Source organism: Saxophila tyrrhenica (genome assembly GCF_035928015.1).
Source record: "Saxophila tyrrhenica strain CCFEE 5935 chromosome Unknown scaffold_4, whole genome shotgun sequence".
In the NCBI taxonomy this organism is placed as follows: Eukaryota; Fungi; Ascomycota; class Dothideomycetes; order Mycosphaerellales; family Extremaceae; genus Saxophila; species Saxophila tyrrhenica.
This window is the reverse complement of record NW_027041736.1, coordinates 257,734-269,982: the sequence shown is the minus strand read 5'-3', so window position 1 is coordinate 269,982 and position 12,249 is coordinate 257,734. Positions and strand designations below refer to the sequence as shown.

The 12,249-nt window shown below is 57.3% G+C and overlaps 5 protein-coding genes across 5 annotated transcripts; 1 reads left to right on the top strand and 4 right to left on the bottom strand.

Annotated features, from left to right (window-relative positions):
• Window positions 1–569: 569 nt before the first annotated feature.
• On the bottom strand, window positions 570–1,345 carry LTR77_002729 (uncharacterized protein; the record flags this gene model as incomplete). The annotated part of the gene is made up of 2 exons (XM_064799988.1): window positions 570–1,200; window positions 1,260–1,345. The coding sequence occupies 2 exons, from the start codon at window positions 1,343–1,345 to the stop codon at window positions 570–572; spliced, it is 717 nt and encodes a 238-aa protein (XP_064661327.1).
• A 523-nt stretch (window positions 1,346–1,868) lies between these two features.
• On the top strand, window positions 1,869–2,756 carry LTR77_002728 (uncharacterized protein; the record flags this gene model as incomplete). The annotated part of the gene is made up of 2 exons (XM_064799987.1): window positions 1,869–1,949; window positions 2,007–2,756. The coding sequence occupies 2 exons, from the start codon at window positions 1,869–1,871 to the stop codon at window positions 2,754–2,756; spliced, it is 831 nt and encodes a 276-aa protein (XP_064661326.1).
• A 301-nt stretch (window positions 2,757–3,057) lies between these two features.
• On the bottom strand, window positions 3,058–4,470 carry LTR77_002727 (uncharacterized protein; the record flags this gene model as incomplete). Its single annotated transcript, XM_064799986.1, has 1 exon — window positions 3,058–4,470. One exon carries the CDS (start codon window positions 4,468–4,470, stop codon window positions 3,058–3,060), a length of 1,413 nt encoding a protein of 470 aa, XP_064661325.1.
• A 344-nt stretch (window positions 4,471–4,814) lies between these two features.
• Window positions 4,815–7,081, bottom strand: LTR77_002726 (uncharacterized protein; the record flags this gene model as incomplete). Its single annotated transcript, XM_064799985.1, has 2 exons — window positions 4,815–6,120; window positions 6,171–7,081. 2 exons carry the CDS (start codon window positions 7,079–7,081, stop codon window positions 4,815–4,817), a joined length of 2,217 nt encoding a protein of 738 aa, XP_064661324.1.
• Window positions 7,082–8,139: 1,058 nt separating this feature from the next.
• Window positions 8,140–9,074, bottom strand: LTR77_002725 (uncharacterized protein; the record flags this gene model as incomplete). Its single annotated transcript, XM_064799984.1, has 2 exons — window positions 8,140–8,503; window positions 8,560–9,074. 2 exons carry the CDS (start codon window positions 9,072–9,074, stop codon window positions 8,140–8,142), a joined length of 879 nt encoding a protein of 292 aa, XP_064661323.1.
• Window positions 9,075–12,249: the final 3,175 nt, after the last annotated feature.

The window sequence follows — 12,249 nt, the reverse complement described above, 5'->3', positions numbered from 1 at the left end:
CATGACGCTATGGGAAAGGATACGGGCATGGATATTGACGGGAAGGGATGCTATGGGTATGAATTATGGTTCTACGATATCGATATTGCTTGGACGACTTGATTGGGATGTTATTGGGACGACGTGTTGGTGTTCAGTTGGGAAAGGCGAAAGGGAAAGGGAAAGCATGGGACTAAGATGGCATGATGATATAGAAAGTATTTATACCCCCCCAAGGAGAGAGAGATGGATGGTTTTGTACGAGATAGATAGTGTTATAATGGTTTTGCTGTCGCTCGGGTTTCTGAGGGCGGCTGTTTGAGAAGGTTCCGCTTTCTTTTATGTGATCTATGGTGTCGTTCCCATTTAGTGGGTATCTTCACACCGCTACTCTCACTGTTCTCGAGATGGGCACGGACGGCGTGGGACCATCTATAAGCTCGCATCTACTCTTCGTTGGCGTGGACTGTGAAAGTTCTCCTCAGTCCATCCGGCCGTGCTTCCGCCATCTCCACACCACCACCCCATCGCAAGGTGGTCCGTCACCCAGATCCTGATGTCTCCAAGCACCACGTATCCTTAGAGCGGCCTCACTTCTCCCCCCACTGCAACTTGAACCTCCCTTCCGCCGTCTCATAATCCCCCAACCTCTCAATCACCTGCCCCGCCTCCTTCGCCTCCACCATAATCCCCTTATTCCCCTCCCCAATAAACCCACTCTCCACCGCCTTCTTCACCCACTGCAACAGCCCGTCCCAATATCCTTCCACGTTAAACACCACCACCGGCCGTGCGTGTATCCCCAGCTGGTTCCACGTCACCACCTCCATTAGCTCTTCTAGCGTGCCGTACCCCCCACTCAACGCAACGAAACCGCTCCCTGTGCCCCCAGAGATTACCTCGGACGCCATGGTCTGCTTGCGCGTGTGCATGTCTGGGACCACGGTCGTGCGGCCGTAGACGGATTCGTCGGGCATGTTTGTCGCGGCGTCGCCGTTGGTCGTGGAGTCGGGTTTGCGCTCGTAGCGGAGGAGGGCGGAGGGGATGATGCCGTGGACCGCTTGAGGGCCGGAGAGGGAGACGAGGGTCTTTGCGAGTTCGCCCATGATGCCTACGGTACCGCCGCCGTAGACGAGCTTGATGTTGTTCTTGTGGAAGGTGTTGGCGAGGGCGCGGGCGGCATCCATGTGCGCGGGTGAAGTGCCGGGAGAGGCGCCGCAGCTGGGAGGGTGGTCAGTGGGGTGTGAGGTAGGAGGGGGAGGTGAAGACTGGGTACGCACAAGACGCAGACGACTGCTTGGTCGCTGGATGCTGGTGTCGGGGCCATGTTCTCGGTGTTGTTGGCGGTTGGTTGTGAGGCTGCCATTGTGTGTATACTTCGAGAGGAGAGGTGTGTATAACGAGAAAGAGAAAAGGAAAGGAAGCTTAGCTTATATACTGGTCTCGTAGTGAATGCCAGGGTTGCGGAGGCTTGTGAATGTGAATGTGACTGCGGTCAGTGTGACACATTCACCTGACGTCGCCGCTCGTGCACGTGCTTGAATCGCAAGTGTGGTAGAGCCGATGATAGCCTCACTCTATACCAACATGTGCAAGACCGAGTATGGCTCAGTATGGAAGACAGTTTGCTGCTCCTTCTGACCTTGGTGGAAGTGTTGTGGTCGGACAAGAAGTCAGTGACTGACGATTGCTGCAAGATTGCCTCATGCGCTAGCACCGTCGGGCAGCCACGAGGGTTCCTGCTTTAGCTCTACATTGACTACACCTCATATCAACGAGAGACATATTGGCGTCTGGAGCATCTTGGAGAACAGCTTCTTGGATGATTGGACACTCGAACGATCAATTAATCAATCAACCAAACAGCAACAACACCTCCGGACAGCTCAATGTCCACCCACCCCATCCAACCATGGGACTACATCGCCAAAATCATCGCTCTCGGTGACAGCGGCTCCGGCAAATCCAGCGTATGCCTCCCACCCCCATCCCCCTCTTCAGCCCCTCCGCTGATTCACGGACTCTAGCTAACGATCCGACTCTGCGAAGGCCGCTTCGTCTCCCACCACGACGTAACCATCGGCGTCGAGTTCGGCTCACGAGTCGTCGAAGTCGGTCCCCCCGCCTCCCTCGAATACAACATCAACAACCCGCACACCCCCGCCCCTTCCGCATCGAACAAATCCAAAACAAAGTCCCCGAACGACCGCACCGCGCCCCAAGATGCGCAGCAGAAACACATGAAGCTCTCCCTCTGGGACACCGCGGGGCAGGAGACGTACAAATCCATCACGCGCTCGTACTTCCGCGGCGCGAGCGGGGCGTTGTTGGTCTTCGACATTACGCGCCGGAATACTTTCAACTCTGTCACCAGCTGGCTTCATGACCTGAGACAGATAGCGGAAGAAGACATCGTCGTAGTCCTCGTGGGGAATAAATCCGACCTCGCGCCCTCCTCAACCGTCAGCGGCGCCACCACAGCGGCGAATAAACGCCAAGTCACGCGCGAGGAAGCGGAGGAGTGGTGTAGAGCGAATAAGGTGATGCAGTATATCGAGACGAGCGCGAAGAGCGGGGAGAATGTGGAACGGGCTTTTCTAGAGGTGGCGGAGCGGATTTATCAGAATATCGAGGCGGGGAAGTATGATTTGAATGATCGGCGGAGTGGGGTGAAAGGGCCGGGAGCAGGGGGTGGGGCGGCGACGGGGAGGACGGTGAATTTGGGCAAGGGCACCGGGGCGGGGAAGAAGACGGGTTGGGGTGGGGGTTGTTGTTGATTACACAATTTGTTTGGGTTGGCGTGGCGTTGGGTGGGTTTGGGGGTGTACACTTTGAGGTTGTTCTTGATCAAGGTCTATACATTGACAATGGCTTCTTGTGAGCCATTTTGGACTTGATTGTGTCATTCGAGTGCTCTTCTGGTCCCGACCTTCTAGCCTGCAGATGGCACTATCCTTGGCGGCCAGTAAGGCAGAAGAGCATTGCTTCATTGGAAGCGACGTAAAGTACCGAGAAAGCAGCCTTCGCAGTATGCACATCTCGCAGACCGCCTCTGTGCACTGCCCTCGGGCCTGCTGCTCATGCAAACGGCGTCTTGCGCATATAAACGCTCACATCCGCCTGCACCTTCAGCTCCTCGAGATACCTCATCACATCCCCCAACACATCACTCTGCATCTGATCCTCCCTCCCCTCAAACTCCTCGAGCTGCACCACATTGAACGGCTCGCTCGCCGCTTTCTCCGCGCTATCATCAATCAAAACCGTATTCGCTTGGTCCCACTTCCCCTCCGCGTCAGGCTGCGCGGCTTGAACCGCCTTGTCCTCCCACACCCACGTCAGCCGCTTGTACACCTGGAGACGATATTGGGCAAGGTTCCCCGGGATGCGGAGCTTATCGCGCGCCCAGACGTCGACGAGTTTCTGCTTTTGCTTCTTGGTGAAGAGCTGGTCGGTCATGCCGCGGACGTTCTTGGGGCCGGCCGAGGACCAGACCATGACTTTGTGGTTCTCGAAGAGGTAGTCGAGGAATGTGGCGACGTTGGGGCGGCCGAGGAAACTGGTGCTGCGGTCGGAGCGGTGGAGGAGGGTGCCGTTGAGGTCGAGGATGACGAGGAGAGGGCGGGCGGTGGCGAGAGTCTTTGGCGCGGCACCGCTGGCCTGGATGTACTCTTGTGTTGGCCGGGGTACAGGGAGAATTCTGACGAGCTCGTCGCGCTTGGTTCGCTCGGCCTTCTGTGCTTTGTGCGACCTACGCGGGTATTTAGGCTGGGGCTGTTGTCCCGGAGGAGCGGATGCATAGTTCCCAGTAGCGATCGGTTGGATCCCGAGGTTGTTAAAAGCTGCGGTGGGCGGCGACAAGCGCACGCCACCGTCTTCTTCAACGTGGAGAGCTGGCGGGGTCAGCATGTTCAGCGGCGGATAGCAACCATGGTGATGAAAATACTCTGCTGCGCGTTGGTAGGCTTGCTGGGCTTGTTGTTGCGTCGATGTGGTGGCACCCATGCTTCCGCTTTCGCGTTGAGCGTGGTATTGTTGCCCTGGCTGCCATCCACAGCCATCCCAGCTGCTGGCGTAGCCTCTGTAGTCGTAGCCGAAGCTGCTTTGCCCTTGAGTCGCTCCGAACGGCGCGGCGGTTCCGTAGCCTGCATACGACTGCTGCCATCCACCGCCACTCCACCCTCCGGTGACATTTCCGTAGTAGCCGTAGTCGTAGTCGGTGCTTGGCCTTGACGCTTGCGCTGTCGAGGTCGACTCTCCGTTCCAGCCCTGCTGACCCCACCCTTGGTAGCCGCCGACTGCAGGTTGACCTGCGAAAGCCGCGCCACCAAAGCCTCCTCCTCTCCCGGCGTACTCATCTTGAGGCGGTTGGTAGAAGCCTTGAGAAGCGGGATAAGGGTGACTGACCTCTGAATTGCCGTGACCGCTGCTCGCGCTGGGCGCAAGGCCGAAGCGCTGCCTCACCGGTATATACTGCCGGCTGGGGTCCATCTTTGCGTGGCGAAATGTGTCAGTGACGTGTTCTCGAGGCTGGGTGTTGATGTTAAAGTACCTTTGTGATGTTGAGGTGAGTGACATTGTTAGTGAAGAAGCGAGGAGGGAGGGATCGTGGATAAATCTTTGCCAGTGTCGAGGTGTGGGAGAAGTGAGGTCGTGGAAGTGGCTCTTGAGGTTGAAGGCAGCAAACTTTCTGCTCGAGTCATGCGAGGCATGTGACAGTCTCGGCTTGTGCACGTGCAAATATTCTACAATGTCCGGGTGCTGTTTGAACATCGTGATACATTATCATCTATATCATACTCATCCGCGAGACATCATCATATCACATCGTACCCTCACCCCTCCAACTTAAACATACCCTCCACCCCCTCCCCATCCAGCAGCCTACAAACACCACCCTCACACAACTGCACCATCTCCTTTTCCCCGTCCAGATCTTTCACCAACTCATTTCTCCCCCTCAACCACTCATCTTTCGCTCCCCCACCCACCCTCAAAATCGTATAATTAGGCGTCACACTCCCCTGAAACCCCTCCACCGCCTTCCTCGCAGCCTCCCCCTCGCCCACAACCATGACCCCCTTAACCCCAAGCTTCGCGGACACGACACTCGACATCATGCCCGAGAACAGACCGGGGTGTTGTCCAATCTCCACTTCAAAAGCCGCCACGGTCTGCTTGGCGAGTTTCTCATACCGCTCATCGTTCAGTAACGAGCCGAGACGGAAGAGGTTGTTCGCGCTCACGCCGTTGGTGGAGGGCTCGGCATTGTCCATGCCATCCTTTGAGCGGATCAGAATATCCGGCTGGTTCGCAGGTGTGGAGAAGAAAGCATGCTTCGACTCGTCCCAGAAGAGTTTATTCTGCGTCTGCTGCAGTGTATCCGCGAACTCAAGCCAGCTGCTGTCGAAGGTGGACTCGTAGAGGTCGATGAGCCCGGAGATGAGGAAAGCGTAGTCGTCTGCGAAGCCAGGAGTTTCGCCGGGGCCCTCGCGGTAGACGCGGCGGAGGGTGTGGCTGGTTGAGTCAAAAAGGTTGGTGCGGATGCACTCGACGGCCTTGATGGCGGCGGAGGTGTAGGCGGGGTTTTGGAGGGCGGCGCCAGCCCTAGCGAGACCGCCGATGGCGAGGCCGTTCCACGAGGTGACGATTTTGTCGTCTAATGCTGGTCGTGGTCGATTCTTTTCTCTGTAGGCGAGGAGCTTTTGCCGGCCGTCTTGGATGATCTTCTTGACCTCCTGCTCGTCCATTTTCTCCTCCTTTGCCAAATCTGCGAGCTCATACTTCACACAGAGCGTATTCTGTCCCTCGAGCTCACCCTGAACATCGGCTCTGCGATCGATGTTGCCTTTCGGCTTGACGTCCCAGTACTTTGCGCAGATTTTCGTTTCCTGCTCGGTAAGGATGCCTTTGAACTCGTCCATTGTCCAGACGTAGTAAGCACCTTCGCGCTTGTGTTTGTCGATGGCAGTAGGAAGCGAGTCAGCGTCTTCCGAAGCGTTGATGCCGCCCAGCGAGGAGATCATCGGCTCCGTGGTCATGTACGTGGCGATGTCGTGAGCAGTTTCGAGGAACAGCGGCGATTTTGTGGCGAGATATGCATCGAGGTAGACTGGGAGAAGCTGCGCGTTATCGTAAAGCCTGTTTCGCATTAGCACATGGACATACCAGCGTAGACGCCCAACACTCACATCTTCTCGAAATGCGGCACACTCCAATCCTTCGTCACACTATACCTCGCAAACCCATGTCCGACCTGATCCTTAATGCCCCCTTTGGCCATCATCTCCAGCGTCTTGACCGCCATACTCCTGGCCTCCGCACATTCCTCCTCCCCAACAACCTCCCTCACCTCCGGACAATACGACCCCAACCTCAACATATGCTTGACATGCGCCGGCGTCGGGAACTTCGGCGCCGACCCAAAGCCGCCGTACATGCTGTCGAACCTCCCCTTATAAAACTGATAACTCTCCTCCAACAAATCCAACTCCAGCCCATCCCCCTCATCCTCGCCCACCTCACCCCCACCCTTCCCGCCCAAATTCCCCTCTTGCGCAAACTCCCTCAACTGCTCAATGATCTTCCTCCCATTTTCCCTCACCCTCTCCTCCTGCTCCTTCCACGCCCCCGCAACCTTGACCAAAATATCCTCAAACCCCGCCGCGCCCATCCCCGCCCTCTCGCTGCCCGGACCAGGCCAGTACGTCCCTCCAAACACCGGCTCCAAGTCCGGCGTCACAAACACATTCAACGGCCACCCCCCACCCCCCGTCGTCGCCTGCACGAAATCCATGTACTGCCGATCGATATCCGGCCTCTCCTCGCGATCGATCTTGATCGGGACGAAGTGCTCGTTGAGCAGCTGCGCGATGCGCGGGTCGTCGAAGGACTCGTGCGCCATGACGTGGCACCAGTGGCAGGCGCTGTAGCCGATGCTGACGAAGAGCAGGCGGTTGGTTTGTCTGGCGAGCTCGAGGGTGGAGGGGTTCCAGAGCTGCCAGGCGGTCGGGTTGTCCATGTGGGAGCGGACGTAGGGGGATTTGCTGTCGGCGCAGCGGTTGGTGAGGGAGACGACGCGGGACTGGGCGGAGGAGGACATGGTTGCGGTGGGGATTTGGAGGCGTGGGTGGTGGAGAGGTGGTCTTGCGAGCTTGGGTGTGAGGTCGGGAGGAAATGTTTTCGCTGTCGTCGCTGCTCGCGTTGGGAATCTCAGCGATGCGGATAGCAATGGCCGTGATAGAGCTCGAGTGGCTCGCATCGAGCGCTTGTGGAGTTGCTGAGTGAGTGAGATAAGAAGAAATTATCGCGGAACACTTAGCTTTGATGACCTAGGCGCGTCTTGTCACTGCGAGCTCATGTTGGTGCCGTGAAAATTGCTTCATGCCACGCGACCCTCTGGCGTCATGATAGCGAAAGACGTTGTCAGTGTACCGACAGCTTGGAGACGATAACGGAGGCGCGTGAGGGGACGTGAGCTTGGGCGGTGGCGGCTGCGGGAAAGGCTGAACAACACTTGGGCACATCGTGGTGCGTGCAGTATACGATGATCTCCAGGCACTCTGTTAAAGTAAGATGAGGAAAACGTTGGCATGAGCCGGTTCTACAGCATGTCATCAAGCCATGCTATGGCGTGGCAGATTGGTATACGAATTCTACTGTTCCGACCAGGCGATTGAGGTGGCAGGAAGATATGAGGCATACAGAAGTGGTTGGGCGAGAATTGAAGTATACCAGCACTCACACCTGTCAAAGATATGCACACGAAGAGAAGAGTAGCATCAGTTGAAAGCCGGCGGTCCATTTGCACTAATCTACCCAGCAGGCCTAAGCAAGTCCATCAGAAACATGTCCGTCCCACCCGCAGATGAAGCATTCACCCCTCTATCTGGACAGCAAAGAGCAAGCCTGGCAAACAAGGCCGGAAAGATGATGGGTTCGCACGGCATCTGGAGGCTCCTTGGAACGATCGGAGGCCAGCCCACACACATTCGCAAAACTCCGTCCTGATGCCCATGTCCTTCCTTGAATCCTATCCGACCGTTGCCCGCTCAGTCGTGAAAGCTGCTTGAATTTTCCGCAAAAGAAGAATGCCCTCCCATGAAAAGCACAGGAGAGGGCCGAAGAAGAATCTCGTAGTCGTAAGACGGACGTGAAAGCCTAATCACAGGTAACCGTGGCGTGGTCGAGGGGCTCGCCGACGTTGTCACCGTACTCGTTGGCGAAGTTGCCTGGCGATGCGTAGTTGCAGACGGTGAAGTACGGAGGCACGGAATCGCCGGTGTTCTGAAGGCCGTTGGTGCAGTGATAGGTGGCACATCCAACGTGGGTGGTGCCCTTCCAGACGATCTGGCTGAAGTGGCCCCACTTCTCGAAGTTGCTCATGTCGGGCTGGGCCTGCTTGTAGAGACCTGTGTAGTAGTTGACTTCGCCGTTGTAGAACATGTTGGTGATCACGCGGTCAACGCTGTCGCCGTCCACACCGGCAGCAATGTTCTGGCCGTACCCGCCACCGTCCATCTTACTGGTAGCTGTTAGCCAAGGCTCCAATGTCGAGGAGAGGTAGATGGGAAAACTCACGTGTTGTGCTCGTACGAGCAGGTCTGAGCGATCTTGAGGGCTGTCGCGGCGAGACCAGCATCCCACTCGATGTCCGGAGCGGAGTGGTTGGTGCGGTGGACGTTGTGGTGCCAGATGACTTTGTCAGAGTAGCCGGAAGTTGGTGGCGAAGACGACGGGGGCGCAGACGCGGCGGAAGTCTCAGCCGGCGGCTCAGGGCTCTTGGTCTTGGTCTTGGTCGGCGCAGGCTCCCAGGTGGCTTGAGGGGCGGTGGTAGCAGGTTGCTGGGTGGTGTGGCCCTTGTTGGGCTTGTGGCCACCCCACCAGTGCGGCTTGTGGCCCCAATGCTTCTTGGGAGCGGCGGCAGCCTTGGCCTCGGGGGTGGGAGTGGCCGGAGCAGCGCCGCCGGTCACGGTGTAGTACTCGGTGACATAGACGACCTCGGTGTTGGTGTTGACGACGACGTCACGCTTCGCCGCGAACGGCACAGCAATGGCGCTGGCTGCAAAGGCAGCGGCGAGGATGGCGGAACGCATGGTCGAGTGATGGAGTTGGATGAAGGTTGGCTGAGATTCTTGGTTTCTTTTGCTGGATCGCAGATCCGGTGCTGATTGGTAACGACTGAGGTATGCGGTTAGCACGTGCGACCTTGCCGGAAGATCGTGAGGAATGCGGAAGGAATTAGTGGGCGAGGAGGGGACAAGTATATATGTTGCTGTCGGACTCGTCGAAGGATTGTGACACAGTAGCAATTAGGGTGCAGCGTGCATGTGCTGGCGCTGGCGCGCATGCGAGGGGGGCGCACGACTTACTCTTCGGTTCCTCACGGAGGATGGGGCTCGGGGAGGCAGTGAATGAACGTGGGTTTGGTAAGGAGTGTGGTGCAGGCAAGCCCGCTGGTAAAGGAATGTGGGTGGTAAGTCGTTAGACCGAGAGCGTTCGCCGAGTGTGTGGTGAAGTTGTGGTGGTGGTGGGTGGGAAGGAGAAGGACAGGAGTTTTGTACGAAGGGCACCAGACTGTGGAGCAGGCGCGACCCCATGCTCCTTCTGAAACGAATCTAGCGATCCAACCCCTGGGCGCTAGCGCCTTCCTTAATTGCCGCCCCATCTCGCCAACCGGAGGGCTGATGAGGCAGGTGCGCTCCGAGAAGAGCTGGCGATGGCGTGCGTGGCGCGACGACGACGCTTCCCTGCCCATGTTTGGCCTCGCCCGCCGAATGCAATCTCAGACATTACTGCGGCAGCCCCTCCTTGCAGCCAGCACTACAATGCATGCGTGTGTAGAATCGGATTGTGCTGACTTGGCAACTGGAGGAATGCGGCAAACGACGCTTAAACCGACTTCGCGGCGACGTTGCAGCGCATGGAGCAATCCATCGTTCACATGTCGTTGGTGTTTGACGACGCGGAGAGGCAGACGCAGCTACTCTCGCTACTGCAGCCAGCCGCTCGTGTTCCTGAGCGGCTCACGCAGGAACCCAACTTTAATCAGCACTACCGTCGTCTAGCGTCTCCTCCCCCTGAACAAGGCGGAGGGTGGATCCAAGCGCTTGGGTTCAATACAACCGCTGAGATCGCAATCACGTACAGTTGCCCAACGGCGGCGATGACGGTGGTGAAGGATGTGATATACTCCTGAAGTCGCATGCCGTGGGCTTCCGTCAACCCACAAGCAGAAGCTCCCTTTTCACATGCTTCCGCAGCATTCGTATGACATGGCCCAGAACACCGAACAGCAAACGGTCTCCACCTGCGCAGAGCCCACATACGTGCCTTCAATTCAAAGATGAACTCTGGATCGCACGGAAGCCGAAACGTTGAAATGCTTTTCACACATGCTGCAGTTGGGAACGGAAGAAGGATCCGGCGAATGCGAATGTCATCAATTTGCATTCTCGTGAGTGCGCCTCGGGATGCGAACCCGGTCGCTCCCATTCCGGGTTGATGAAGTGAAGTGTCAAGCGCCGGGACCAACCTGGCAAGCTCTCTTCATCTCGTCTCGCATCCCCGGAGCTCGCGGTGTTGGGGCAGAGGCATTGGTGCGCCGAGCAAACACCTGACACTCTTTTAATGTGTTCTAGAGGGCTCCTGTGGATCATACTGTAGCCAGAACATTCTCATTTCGCCTTATGGACTGCTACAGCGCTCGTCTCATGGAGATGTCTGGAGATGGCGGAAGCCTGACGAAGATTTGGCAGGACATCTTCAAACGTGCAGCAAAAGCGGACATGCAAGAGGCTGCAGCGTTTCGGCGGCGGTGTCACGTCGTTTGCCATGTGGCTCTCCCTGTCTCTCCAGATCTGTTGGCTGGCTGGCAAATGATCTCGCCAGATCTGCGACAGGCGTCATCTCAGTTGTTCCGTGGTTTTCCGCTCAAGATTTTCCCTCAATGTCTTTGTTGCAAACATCGAGAGATGATCACGAGCGTGCCTGTCACTCCAGATCAGGAAAAACTGTCTCTCCACCACCATCATGGCAAGTCCTCAGCAAGCACGGCTGAACACGTTGGCCCCCATGGACAACTCCGGCTCGTCCAACGTACCTCAAGCATCATTTCGTGGACGAGAAGTAGGCACCCGGAACGAGGTACAGCTACATGTCACTCTTCACCTCCCTCGATTCGCGCTTCCAAACCCAAACAAGACCCCATCTCTCACCTATCTCAAATCCAAGTCCAGACTCACGCCTCCCTCAGGTCCATCCCTCCTTACCTCCCTTCTCAAACACCGCTCACCCCTCCCTCTCATCACAAACCCACAGCGCCAGCACCCATCCGAACGCTCCGGCCAGACAGACGCCCCTTGTCCCACCACACCTCCCCTCCCTCTCGCAGCAGCGGGGAAGCAAGCGTCCGTCTCCGCCACGAAAAAGCCCTCGCATGCCCGTGTCGCATGTGGCCCGCCGCAACCCATGAACCCGGTCCGCCCACGTTTCGGGTTGAGACGTGTGCGTCGCGCGTGTATGTCCGGCTTTCTTTCTCCACACGCAGCCTCCACATGCACGAAAGCGTGTATGGGTGATGGACAGTGTGGTGGAACTGACAGCGCATCGACGGGCCTCCCGGGCGTACAGGACCTGGACACTGGAAGCGGGCGTGGATGCGTTGGGAGGGGGTGACGTGACGGGCGCCACGGCATCCAAACTGCGTTTCTAGCTGATGTAGCTAACCCGGTTACCTGAAAAGGTGGTGTGGTTGCACAGCTATAACGTCCCAGCTCCTGGACTGAGATCTCAGACATGACGAGGAGCGATGGAGGTAGGCGGGTAGGAGGCAGTTTCGTAGTAGACAGGAGGCGCGGCGGCCGTTTCATCGATCCCTTTCTTCACTCTGTCATGGCCAGTCGAGCTGGATTTGATATTGGGGTTCTAGACAAGCGCCTTTGATAAGATCCAGACTCCGCCCGAGACAGCCCTTTCCACACTTGCCATCTTCCCAAGCTCACATCCACCAGCTGATGAAGCAGATCAGTGGCGAAGCGTCGAAACACCAAAGAAATCCAAATCTCCTCCAAGCCTGCCAGCAAAACACATCCACTCCCGGAACGACTCCCCGTCCCTACTTCCGCCCAAGGCACTGCATCGTCCAGCGCATCGCGCTTGGCCAGGTACTGTCCACTGGGGACCACCAGACGCAACTCCCACCGCAGACGGTTGGGGACATGCGTGGCGGACTCACTTGTCTGTTGTGATGCTGCTGATGCTTTGCGTGAC